This window comes from Calonectris borealis, chromosome W (assembly GCF_964195595.1).
Source record: "Calonectris borealis chromosome W, bCalBor7.hap1.2, whole genome shotgun sequence".
Lineage (NCBI taxonomy): Eukaryota > Metazoa > Chordata > Aves > Procellariiformes > Procellariidae > Calonectris > Calonectris borealis.
In genome coordinates this window covers 55,239,383-55,252,850 of record NC_134351.1, presented here as the reverse complement: position 1 = coordinate 55,252,850, position 13,468 = coordinate 55,239,383, and the positions used below count along the sequence as shown (strand labels likewise).

Below are 13,468 nucleotides of genomic sequence, written 5' to 3'. Positions count from 1 at the left end.
CAGAGGTACAAACCATTTCAGATATTGTCAGAAAATCAGAAAATCTGTTCCCACCCACTCAAAAAGTTTGAAATCTGACCTATATAAGAAAGTAGACAAAGCAGAATTGTAGAAATAGTACAACTATTCTGCCAAACATTTTGCCTGTAACTTTGAAGACTATGTATTACAAAAGCAATTTTAAGTGAATGATTATGAGCCCAGCAAACATGCTTGTTTTCACAATACATTTCCATCTGCCTTTTCTGCCATAGTCATTCTGAGTTATTCTTAACGACTTAAAAGGTATAGTAATAAATAAAACAGCATTGCTAGAGATACCTAAAAAAAAGATAACATTAAAAATAAATCAAAAACCCCAACAATTGACAAACAGTAATTCACAGCATTAAATAGGCCTCAGGAGCCCACATTTAAAGGGCCCTAAAGCAGTATAAAAAAAACCCTCATAAAAATTAGGAGTACAAACATATACCTGTTAAACAAATATATCCTAACAATGTAAAATTGAAATAAATTATAAGTAAAGAAAATAAAATGAGGTCATAGTTCACTACATTGTGAAACTTAATACCAGCCATAATGGTGAATCATACAGACCAGCACATATCTTCATTTTGGAGGCCTTTAGACCTTCTTTAAATTCAGATTGCAAACCTTCTACAATGTAACAAGATTTTTTTATTGGGATAAAACTTCTGAAACTAAAAAATCCAAACTTTCTTAAATGACAGAAATGTTCTACATGCTGTTCTTCTGCAAGCAGTCTAGAGAAGGAAAGGAAGGGGGAAAGGAAAGGAAAAAGAAAGGAAAGGAAAGGAAAAGGAAAGGAAAGGGACTTATTTTAGCTTATTGCTTATTCTATCTTTTTTCAAGATCTTGTGAGGATTGAGAATGTAGGTTACACCCTTGTAAATATTAGGCAATCAACATTTCAAATCCCATTTTCTGTCATCATCAATAGGTTAATTTTACCACCAGGGTGCCCCTCCCCCCCGTTCCTGAAAAGGTATCGGCAGTTGACTATTTTCAATAAATCTTACTTCAATATCCATTCTCACTAGAACCTTAAACAACATTATTAATTTATCTTACAAAACTACTAAAAAAATTGCCTTCACCTGAAAAATTTTTCTTTGCATTTTCCTGTAAATGAAAACTTTTGTTAAAAATCTATTAAAAGTTCACGCAGCACTAAAAAAAGAAAAAAAAAGGTTTCTGTACATTTGTTCCCATATTTACTCTTAAATTAAACAAATAAAATAAGGTAAGACAAAGGAAGGTTGAATACTGTACAGACTTGCAGGTAACTTTTTTCATCATCCTGAATGTTTCGCTAAGTTTTGCAACTCTGATACCGGACACCACTTCAATCTTGCTTCCACAGTACAAAAGAAGCTTTCAAAAAAAAATGCTCATCTTGCCTTGTTGAGCTGTCCTGGTGCATCAACGAATTGTTCACAGAACTAACATACGTAATTCATAGCACCAAGCTGTTTGACCAGTCGGATAGGTTTCTAGTACCACACATGCACACTCACACTTCTTTACTGGTGTAACTACGATCCTACACAGATGTTTTATAAATTTGCTGTCTCAACATTAAAAAATAAGTGCATCAAGTTTCTTTGTACATTCAAGTCACTTTCTAAGACAAATTGTCTACTGTATGTACTTCCAACTGCTTTGATATTTTGCTTCAGTTAATTGACAGTGGACATGGGTGTTTAAGCATGTGGACTGGTCAGTTCTGACTGGAGTGAGTGGATTTTTACTGGCAGCATGCCTTAGACCAACAATTCTGCATGTTGAAAGGTTTTAGAATTCTGAACGGGGTTCAGACTATGTGCATATTTGGCCTACGATTGTTATGGTATGTCAGTATGCAGAGTTCAAATTAAAGTGGAAAACTGCTAATGAGCGTTTAGGTTGTACGTCCCTTCCTAGCCACATTCTGCTGCTTCTTATTTTCCAGCTAACTTAATTCTGTAAAGTAAGGACCTCCTTTGTGAGAGCTCAGATTGATACAAATTTAAAACCTCCTTTTCATGTGAGTGCATAAACAGACTGCAGTAAGCGATACAGCTATTGCCATGAGACTACTGGAGATCTAATTATTTATTACTTTCTCCTCCTACCCCTCTCTCTCTTTCTCTCTCTCTGTGTTTCTTTAGAGGGCAAATGCCTCTACCTGGCAGAAGTCAGTTGGGGTTGCTAGTACATGGTTTCCAAATGTTCAGCAGAGATGAAACTGAATCTGTATTTTTGCAGTAATTTGAACCCTACTATGGGAATACTGTTATTTCCCTTAGCAATCAGCAAAGACTGAAAAATATTAGTGACTTGCATCATTGTGATACAGTATAGCATTTTGCAGGTATACAGTTCAACAGCTGAAATAGATGGGTTGAATTTTTAGAAAAGGTGTTTTCAAACTGAAGAATTTCTGGAAACAAAGTTAAATCTTGTGGTGCATGGTCTCGTTCTTACAGTTCAATCTTGCATGCAGGAAAAGATTCATCTTGCATAACAACAGTGCTGCTGCTTGCCAAAACCATGATGTTGAGGTCCTGCTGTTTCTCATGGGTCTCTTGGTACCATTCCCTCATCACTTCTGAGTCATGGGTTGGGATTAAGGTCACCTGCAACACAAAACAGGAGAACTCCTGAGGAATGGACAACAGAAACAACTGATAAGAAAAATGTCTTTGTAAGAAGTCCTGGCCAACAAGTATGATTCCCTTTTGGAAAGAGTGGATCTTTATGCAATAAATACTTAAATAAATGGATGGATAAAAGGAAATAAACAAACATGTAGAAAAGATAAAATGACTGTAAAGAAGCAGTTTATCAAAATAAAACCTTGGTTCTCTAAGGTGCTGAGATGCAACTTTCCAGAGAAGTAGCAGTCTGTAGTCTGCACTGATAGCTCTTCAGATTATGGCCAAATATTTTGTTTACTTATTTATCATGTTGGAAAGGCACATGAAGTTTCCAAGTGTAAGTGATTACCATATAAACCATGAAACATTCACTTTTCTTTCCTACTTACAAACTGCAAGATTTCCAAACTTGGATCATATATGGTATAACAACAAGATGAAATAGCCAAATGGCCCTGTAAACCAGTTCCCAACTGTTTTATTCTCCAGAGACAGGTCAGAAGGGCCAGAAATGGGGGAGCAGCTGAGTATGTTGCAGCTCTGTGTTTCACTTGGGTGTCTTCTCACATCACTGGTGAAACAAAGTGCCCAGGCTGGGAACTCCTGTCCCCAGCAGCTGCTGCCCACTCCAGAAACTCTCTGGCTTCCTGTAGTTGCTTCCCAGAGAAGATTAAATTTCCAGGTAGAAATACTAGTGAAGAGCCTACCTGCATGTTACTCTCCCACTGGGCCTTGCCCTCCAGCAGGGAGTCCAGAACAGCCCTGCTTGGCTCCTCGGCTGCAGAATTGTTCCCGCTCACCACGTAATAGGATGACCGCACCCTCTTGAAAAACTCAACATCGACATTCTTGCTATTGCTGTGGTTGGGAATGTACACCAGATCCAAATACACGGGAGGTCCTGGAGGCACTGCTGTAGATTTTGCTGACTTACTATTCCCAGGTCCTTTGGAAATCAAACAACAAAAGAATATATCACAAGCTGGTTAAAAACATGCATTTATTAATTACCATTATAACCGCTCAGATGATATTCTTAAAATTGCTAGTGTTGGTTAAGCATTACATAGCTACAATTGTACTTCTGTGTCCCCTGAAACAATTATGGTGTTACCCTCCTACATCTAATGAAACATTCCAGCTTTGTTGTATGCCAATTACGATTGTACTGGGAGGAAAAAAATGGAATAAAAGTAACTAACTCTATAATACAATAAAAACTCACTAACACATAACCAACATTTGACTGAACCTTTCCCAGTAATATACTGCTATTAGCCAACAATTACTACGCAGGGCTGTGATTACTGAATTACCATTAAATAAATGGCAGTATTATTTTCCAAGTTAAGAAGTACAGCTTTTCGAAAGTCTCAGGTATGCATGATTATAAAAGCTAGGGTCACACAGGGAGCCATGCAGAAGTGGTCCTGAGATTTGGGGTATCAGCACATACCAAGACATAGTAGCTGTTGATATGCTCAGACTGTCTTACAGGTGCATCAGGAAGCTACTACATGTGAGCAGAAAGAGGGGCAAAGAGGAACTTGGGAGAACAGAGAAACTTCCTAAAGCAATTACTTCAGGAAACTGAGAACAAGTGTTTGTTTGCCTGCTGGATCCTTATTTGCATACACAAACTAGCCACTTATCACAAAAAGTAGAGGGAAGCATGTTTTTGCTGCTATACATAGTGTAGTATCTGTTCTAAGAAGAGATTCAGTCAAAAGGAAGTTCAAAGTTTAAACACTCACATTAAAAATACTACCAAAAAAAGCTGCTTTTGCTACACACTGGATCATGGTGTGAACTGACAATCAGGATTCAACCAGTAATTATATCCAGATGATCACCATTTATGTTTTATTGGCCTTCTCATGATGTTACAGAGGATGAAGTTTGGTAAACTAAATTATCTGAGCAATACACTCTATTTAGGATCACATATTGTAAAGCCAGGAAAGTCCAATACAATTGTCTAGTGTGACCTGCTGTTCATCATAGGGCAATATGCCAAATAAGCATCATAATATGATAAGATTTCCTGAATTAGAGAGTTTTTAACTATTGGGTATGTTACAAAATCTTTTATCATCTTTCATCATAAAAAATCTGTGATACATCTTTCTGAATTGTGGATACCAACATTGGATAAAATATTAGACATTACATTTTACACTTCAGCTCTAGCATATACCTGAGAAGTATGCTTCAAGGAAGAAGAATCTAATATAAAGCTAAAGTGCTAGAGAAATGTACAGCATGAGGAACTGTACTACTGCTTTGAAAAGCATCTACTAACAGACACATGCAAATGATGGTGTAAAAAAGGAACAGCGGACCACTTAAAACAGGGAAACTACAGATAGCTGAATGCTGGTTTGCTTGTACTGAATCCTAGACCTGCTCCTTGTAAAAAGCTTTCAATAGAACATCAGTCCTGACAACAGCAAAATCAAAGTATCCCCAAAACACTCTCTAACAAGATCCGCCGGAAACAACATATTAGCACAATGCCTCCTTCAGTAATCTAATTCATATTTTATTACTACTTAGAATACACAACAGTCATTCAAAATGACATTAATTTTCTGTATGTTTAGTCATCACTGATGGCATAAGACTTTAACTGGATTATGTGATATACATGCTCAGCTCACTGAAAGTGCTCTTACTACTGTTATCATTTTTTTAAAATACTCTTTTTAAAATTAATCCAGCAAAGTAAAAAAGCATCCAATGTCTGATTGTACCTTTGCCTCTCACAATATTAAATTGCATTATTTTATGTTAAGATCATTGTGCCTACATGATTCTTACAATGAATAAAGTGGTTCACTTGACTACTGATTTAATTTCACCTACAAAAGTGGTACTTTTAATTCTATTAGTTGGTTAACAATTCAGACAGCTAGTATTAAGTTCTTTTATATTCGTTGTACACTCTAATTCTTTACATCTGAGCAAACTGACACATCAAGTTTCTCAGATTGCAAAAGTTAATTCAGTGAATTTCATTCATTTAAATGTGGCCTTAACATGCCAGATTTATATTTAAAACATGGACTTTCTTTGGGGGTTTGCTACAAACCACATTCTCATCTGATATAAAGGCAACCTAACTTCACTGCAACAACTAAGAAAATCTTAACATTAGGGAACTCCTATCTGTCTTTACCTGTGGTTGCAGTCTTTGCTGACTTGGATGTTGTTGTATTTGCTGCATTCTTGGTGTCCTTATCTTTCTCTTCCACTCGAGACTTTACTTCTGGATTAGAGATATTTTTGGTTGCCTTCTCCACAGACTCCTTCTTTTTTGGAGAAGCTGTTTTGGAAATTTTGTCTAAAGATTCTTTTACAGCTGGTTTTGGTGAAGCCACTTGTTTTGATTTACCATCATTTTTTTTAACAGGAGAAGACGACTTGGTCTTAGTACCCTGCTTTTTTGTCTTTGTCTTTTCTTTGAGGTCCTTCTTCAGAGGTTTACCCAAATTCTGATCGATGGGCAAAGTCTCTGGATCAACCATGGAGACATCAGGGTGCCTAGGGGAAGGGCTGTGATCCTGCATCGGGACAGGTGGCGGGTCAATTTGTTTGTATGTAATTGTCTTGTCTGTCGGAATGGTTTCTGACTCATCTTCTGAGTCAATGTTAGCATCTGCAGTGATGGAAGGGCATTCCTCAGTCTCGGGGGGAACATCCGAATCAGTCTGAGATGGGGCAGACTCACTCACGGACGTGGGAGGGGTTTCATCACACTGTGGCCCTTGCTGCTTTCCCCCAGAAGGTGGCTGGGCTCCCCCAGATTGAGTTAATGGCTTCTCTTGATCTTGAGACTGTTCTTCACTTACAAACCACTCAAGGGGATTTGGGTTGATAAATGAGGGTGAAAGTTCAGGTTTAGGATGTTTATATTCGCAGGAGGACACAAGGCATAAGTCAACATCTTGACAGGATTCTGCTAACGATTTTCCTGGAGTAAAATGTGCACTTGCTTCATAGGAATAGCTAGTAGCTTCGGATGATCTGGTGGTTTTCCCAGTTGTCTCGAATGAGTAATCTGTGGCTTCAGGTGAGCTGGTGGCTTTCCCTGTTGTCTCATAGGAGTAATCCATAGCATTGGGTGAGCTGGTAGCTTTCCCAATTCTCTCATAGGAATAATCTGTGACTCCTGGTGACCTCGTGGTTTTCCCTGTCATCTCATAAGAATAATCTGTGGCCTCAGGTGACCTAGTAGCTTTCCCTGTTATCTCATAGGAATAATCTGTGGCCTGAGGTGATCTAGATTTTGCAACTGCCTCATAGGAGTAGCTAATATCCTCTGGTGACCTAGTAGTTTTCTCTGTGGCCTTGTAAGAATAACTAAGTTCTTCTGGTGACCTGCTGCTTTTCTCTGAATCTTCTTTTTCTGGGCTGATTAAAGGTTCTGGACTGTGCTTTGTTAGGGGTTCCTGGTAACCAAATGCTTTGACAGAGGAAACTTGCAGTGACAACGAAGATGTGTGACTAACTGACACCGCTTCTGTGATTGCAGGAGGTGAATCTGGAAAACTAGGAGAGTACAAAGGAGAAGATTCCCTTGGAGTTAACGGAGATAGGTCAGACTTTGGTGACAGTTTTTCTCCTAGGCTCTGCACCTTTTCTGAGGTAAAAGAAGAATGCAGTGACATATCTCTGGGTGGAACAGCACCTGAAAAAGTTTCTTCTGGCAGTGGCGAAGTTAACTGGGAAGGTGTATGAGCTGATGAAGTTGAGGATGAAGCTTCAATTTGAGAAACTGAAATAATTTCTGAAATATCCTTCTCCTGAGAGTAAGATGACTGCTCCACAGGGGAAATTTTCCGTGCAAAAGTAGGCTCCTGTATATCTGAAGGGCTATAATCTACTTCTGTTGGTCCATTTTCAGATATATGGTGTATACTAGTGCCTACAGTAGGATAGTCTGGAGATTGCCTGCTAAAGTCCATTGCTAAAGACTGCTCAGGGGACTCCTGACCAAATTCTGCTGACATAGTTGACTGCTCAGGAGATCTGTGATCGTGCACCAGGGTTCTTGATTTTGCGGTTTTAGGTGAGAAATCTGGCGGAGAAATTGACATGGGCCTTGGGCACTCTTCCTTAGATGGAGACATGTCTGTTTCCTGAAACGTTGTTGGTGTTTGTACAACTGACACTGAAAGGGAATCATCAACTTCAGTAGAGTGGGGGGATCCAACCTCAGCATGCAAAGAAGGAGATACATCATCAGTAGTTGGTTCTGGAAATGAACTAGTAGCAACGGATGCTGTAGAGACAGAAGCTACTCCTTCTATATGGGAATAGGTGTCTTCTGCTACAACCTCATCAACTGGGGTTGCAGACTTGTCAGAAACAGTGCCTTCAGAAATTGACATTTTGGTGTCTTCTTTTAAGGAACCGAACTGACCGATATCTATTTGAGTAGGTGAGAGATCACCTGCTAACTTCCGCTCATCCAAGACCAGTGAAGACTGGGAGCTGCTGGGTTCTGTATCCTCCATTTTCCTTTCTAGGCTGAAGCCTTCCTTAATTACCATAAACTCCATGCTTTTTTCATCTTGTTTTTCTTGGAAAAGGCCCACAGAGCTGGCTTCAGAAGCTGGGCTCATCTGAACAGGTGATTTTTCTTTTTCAGGTTTCCCCTCAGAAGGACTTCCATAATCTCTGGTGGGAGACTTTACATCAGCACTCAAAAATGTATCATAAGTGGTCTCTGAAGCTATCAGTGGTGGACTCCGTAGAGGCGAGAGAACCTTTTCAATAGGAGATTCTGAATCTGGCACAGGCTCATCCATAGGGCTTATTCTGGGTTTTGCAGACTCATCTTTGACTTCACTGAGTTCAAAGCTAACAGGAGCTTCTGTTGACTTTTCACTGATTTCAGAGGGAAGCTGACTGGATTTTTCATCAGTGGGAGACTGATAATAAGGTGTGTGGCCAGCACTACCAGCAGCAGACTGTGAGGGAGATGCTACTTCTAATGTTTTATCTTCAGGGCTTGCACAATGCTCTTCAGCAACTTCTTGATGTACATCAGGCAATGTAGCAATGGGGACAGGCTCAGCTGAGACCTTGGTCTCATTGGGAGTGAGTGAAAAGTTCACACTACGTTCACTCAGTGGTGTTTTGGCAACGGGTGATGGAGGGGACAAACTCTCAGCTGGACTCTTGGCTGGACTATGTTTTCCACCATCTTCTGGATAGGGTTCTTTGATTTCTAATTTGGCAGTGCCTTGGATTTCACTTCCTTTTTGCCAGTATACATCTTGGAATGCAGATTTGCAAAATTTGTCTTCCTCTAATGAAGAAGGTGGTGAGATGGTAGAAGCTGAGGCATTATAGTCTTTACCTTCTGTGGCCTCTGTTTTGGATGCTTCTGATAATCCATTAAAAGCATCCAGAAGTGGAGAAAGTTTAGGTCTAGCAAATTCTTGAGAGTACAGTGATGTCTCACACTTGGTAATGTTCATATACTCCTGAGAAGGTGACTCACTTTCCTCATTGTTAGTTTCATCACTCATGACATCCCGGGGTGTAGACATTTCATCCATTGGAGTTGGTTCACTGGATATTTCGATGGTAGACTGTGTATAACCTGAAGTAGCAGTGAATTCCTCAGGTTGATCTTCTCTATCTTCTTCATCAGAAACAGTGGCTTCACTTTCTGAACCACCAGGTAATGTTTCATCATGGATAGGAGAGGCCGGTTCAACTGCTGGAGACTGAGGCTCTGAGCATTTTGTTGGTGTAATTATGAGTAGGCCATATTTATCTTCAACTTCACCAGCTTCTGCAGCTTTGTCTACCACAGCTATCACATAATCTTCTTCAGCTTCTATTTTTTCAGTCTCCTCTTCATCTCTGATGTCTTCTGCTTTGTCTTCCTCCTCTTCTTCAGTCTCTTCAGTTTCTGCCTTTTCTACTGCTTCTTCCCTGTCTTCCTCAGCCCGTTCATCTGATGCTTCATTATCTGCCTTTTCAATATATTTTTCGGCTTTAATGTTAGCATCTGCTTCAGCCATTATTTCTTCTGAACTCTCTTCCATTTTTCTTGCTTCCTCCATATATGGTTTTGTGGTGTCCAGTGGTGTCTTTTCTTCCTCATCTTCACCTCGTTCTTCAGCTTCTTCTGTCTCTGCCTTTTCCTCATAATCTCCTGCTTCATATGATTCTTCCAAGCCAGTTCCCTCATCTTCAAACTTTTCATTGTCATCAACCCTGTGCTTTTCCACAGGTTCCAATTCTTCGGGCGTTTGTTCACACTCACCCTCAGCCTCTGTGGTAGTTATGCCTTCATCGGAGGACTCAGCAGGTCCTTCATTATCTAATTTTTCTTTTTGGACTTCAAAGGCCTCTTTTTGTTCTGTGCCAGTGAGTTTCAGTTCATCCTCTATAAGTGCAACTTGAGGTTTTGTTTCTTTTATTGTTTCTACTTCAGCTTTTAATTCCTCAAAATCCTTTGTTAAATCCTCTGGTGAAGACATAAGGGATCTCTCCACTTCAAGTTCTTTTCCACTAGCTGTAATTTCTGCAGCTGCTACAGTTGTGGCAGAGGCTCCAACTGCTGCAAGGGCAGCTTGCGCTCCACTGACTTTGATGTCCTTCTTCACAGTCTTAATTTTTCCTTTTTCCTTTGGCTTTCCAGCAGGTACTGCTTCTTTTTTAGCAGGTTCCTCCTTCTTTCGTGGTTTAGGCTTTGCTGCAGGCTTTTTGACTTCAGTCAAAGGAGCAGCTGTCTTCTTTGTTTCTTTAGGAACCTTTTTGATGTCCTTTTTGGCTTCTTTTTCTTCCTTCTTAATTTCCTTCTCTTCTTTTTTACCTTCTTTTTTACCTTCCTTTGGTGGAGCTTCTTTCTTTACTTCCTTCTTAGTTTCCTTCTTCTCTTCCTTTTTCACCTCTTTTTTAACTTCTTGCTTGATCTCTTCTTTTTTGGGTTTTTCCTCTTTTTTGATGGGTTTTTTCTCCTCTTTTTTAGAAACCTCTTTCTTTGGTTTTTCTTTCTCCTCTTTCTTTTCTTCAGGTTTTGCTTTGACTTCCTTTTTCACTGGCTTCTCCTTTGCTACTTTTGGTTTTACATCTGTAGCTTGTTTTTCAGGAGTTTCAGATTTTACTAATTGCTCTTCTTTACTTGTTACATCTTTTTCTGCCACTATAGGTTTGGTCTCCACTTTTGCTGGTTTCTCTTTTTTAACTGGAACTTTTTCTTTGCTTTCCAATTTCTGAAGCTTTTCCGGTGCTGGACTAGGCTTTGCAGGCTCCGTTGTTTCTTCTTTAGATTCCTTTCTGACAGGCTTGCTTGGTGGTGTCTTTGCAGCAGGCTTCAGACTCTCCTTGCTGTCTGTTCGTTGTTTCAACTTTGCTTGTTTCACAGATGGACTAGCAATGTTCCCAGTTAGGTCTTTTTGTGTAACCATTGGTTGTTTAAGGAAATCTAAGTGTTTGAGTTTTTCTAGTCCTTCTAGAATATTATATTGGGTGCTGTTTCCAGGAAACAGAACTCGGATTATTTTTTCTGCAGGATTAGCTGGATGCCACACAATCAGGGATGAGACAGAAGTGAAATAGGATAATGGAATGTCTAGTTCTTGGCCATTTGGTAGCAGGAATTCAGCTTTATCTTTGCTAGTACCACTCCACTGTTGCATAAAATATTGCATCTCTTTGCTATTTTTGACAGGATTAAGCACATACATCTCAAGTTTGCCAACTCCCATTTTCTGAAATAAAATGATGGGGTCAATGGTATTTCCTACATTTCTGAAAAGAGGTTCTGGTTTCATAGACAATTTATTTAAATACTGGAGAGTAAAACAAGCTTCTTCTACACTCCTTTTTACTCTAAAGTTAGAATCCAGGTTCTTCAGTTTCTCAGGTACATTAAGAAATACAACTCCTAAATCAGGTGAGATCAGATTTTTCATCCAGTCACTGTTGGTAGTAGACCCTTGGGACTGTTCCTCTTCTAATTCAGCTATCTTTCGCTGAAGCATGCTATTGATTCCTGGCAGGTTATCATCTCCGATGTGAGTGAGTAGAATGGAATCTACCCTGTCCAAGTGCCGGATAAGTTTCCAAAAGCAAGATTTTCTTTCGGATCCTCCGTTGATAAGCATGTTGAATCCATTCACTGCAAACAACGCAGAGTCCCCTCTTCCACCCGGGAAAATATAACAGCAGGGTTTGGAGAGTTTCAAGAAGCCTCCTGAAGTTGGAGGCTCCAAAATGTCAAAGGGTGATGGCACTTCTACTGATTCTGACAGATACTCTGTGAATTCAGAGAGTCCTTCCATTTCGGGCAATATGGAAGCTGAGTTGAATTTAATGTTAATAAAGTCTTGAAGGTTGTGTCTGTCGAGGTTGGAATTTTTCCAGTCTCCTTCCTCAGGGCAGAAAAGAGTTAAGCTAGCTTTGTTGGCAGGGTGTGTGGTGCTCAATAATTCACCAATCTAGGGTTGTAAAACAAAAACACAAGAAGATGCATGTAAATTCAGTTTTTAATGACAATTGATGTCAGAACATAATATTTCCTCATCAGATAGATAAAACCTTTTTCATTCACTTCTGCACTGTTGGGTACCCATCCTAGAAGCTAAAGGAACCTATTAGCACAATTAGTTTACTGCTGTATTTTTTTAAATACAAAGGAGCAGCTTATGAGGAAAGGTCCCTTCCTCATTGCCCAAAGGAGGAAAGTACCCCAAGGTTCCCCCTTCCCTCCTCCACCCTTTATAGGAGGACAGTACAAGCTTTTATATTTAGAGGGGATGAGGACTATGAGGCTAACGCTGCCAGAGCTGCCACTATCTCTGCCATTGGCTCATGAGTCTCCCTGCTGCCCCTGCCCATCCAGAAGAGCCAGCCAAATATCTAAGGGAAAGAGCACATCCTCTTGACAGAGAATAACTGCAGCCCAGAGGAGGCCAGCATCCTCCCGGGGCAGCTGCCTTCCTCACCCCCTCCTCACACACCATCATTACTATCGTTCTTTCTGCAGGCTGGCTCCTGACTCCCAGATTAGCATGACTGACTGCAGGACAGTTTTCCAGAACACTAAGAAATGTTTTATTGCATCAAAAATCCAAACAGTTGCGTGTTTTGTATTTGTGAGATTGTGAGGTACATATATTTATATGTTATATTGTGCTGGTTTTGGCTGGGATAGAGTTAATTTTCTTCATAGCAGCTAGTATGGGGCTATGTTTTGGATTTGTGCTGGAAACAGTGGTGATAACACAGGGATGTTTTCATTACTGCTGAGCAGTGCTTACACAGAGTCAAGGCCTTTCCTGCTTCTCACCCCACCCCACCAGTGAGTAGGCTGGGGGTGCACAAGAAGTTGGGAGGGGACACAGCCGGGACAGCTGACCCCAACTGACCAAAGGGGTATTCCATACCATATGACGTCATGCTCAGCATATAAAGCTGGGGGAAGAAGAAGGAAGGGGGGGCGTTCGGAGTGATGGCGTTTGTCTTCCCAAGTAACCGTTACGCGTGATGGAGCCCTGCTTTCCTGGAGATGGCTGAACACCTGCCTGCCGGTGGGAAGTGGTGAATGAATTCCTTGTTTTGCTTTGCTTGCGTGCGCAGCTTTTGCTTTCCCTATTAAACTGTCTTTATCTCAACCCATGAGTTTTCTCGCTTTTACCCTTCTGATTCTCTCCCCCATCCCACCTGGGGGAAGTGAGTGAGTGGCTGTGTGGTGCTTAGTTGCCAGCTGGGGTTAAACCATGACAAATATATATAAAAATACATATTATATCATATTATGCAATATATGATATATTTAT

At 40.2% G+C, this 13,468-nt stretch overlaps 1 protein-coding gene across 1 annotated transcript in view; it reads right to left on the bottom strand.

The window, feature by feature from the left end:
- Positions 1-2,486: 2,486 nt before the first annotated feature.
- Positions 2,487-13,468, bottom strand: part of LOC142074853 (microtubule-associated protein 1B-like) — a 119,537-nt gene continuing 108,555 nt past the window's right edge. Inside the window, exons 5-7 of the mRNA XM_075135760.1 lie at positions 5,842-12,127; positions 3,371-3,609; positions 2,487-2,642 (exon numbers count right to left, since the gene is read on the bottom strand). Of these exons, the coding sequence (XP_074991861.1) occupies positions 2,487-2,642; positions 3,371-3,609; positions 5,842-12,127 (6,681 nt within the window). The remainder of the gene's footprint in view (positions 2,643-3,370; positions 3,610-5,841; positions 12,128-13,468) is intronic.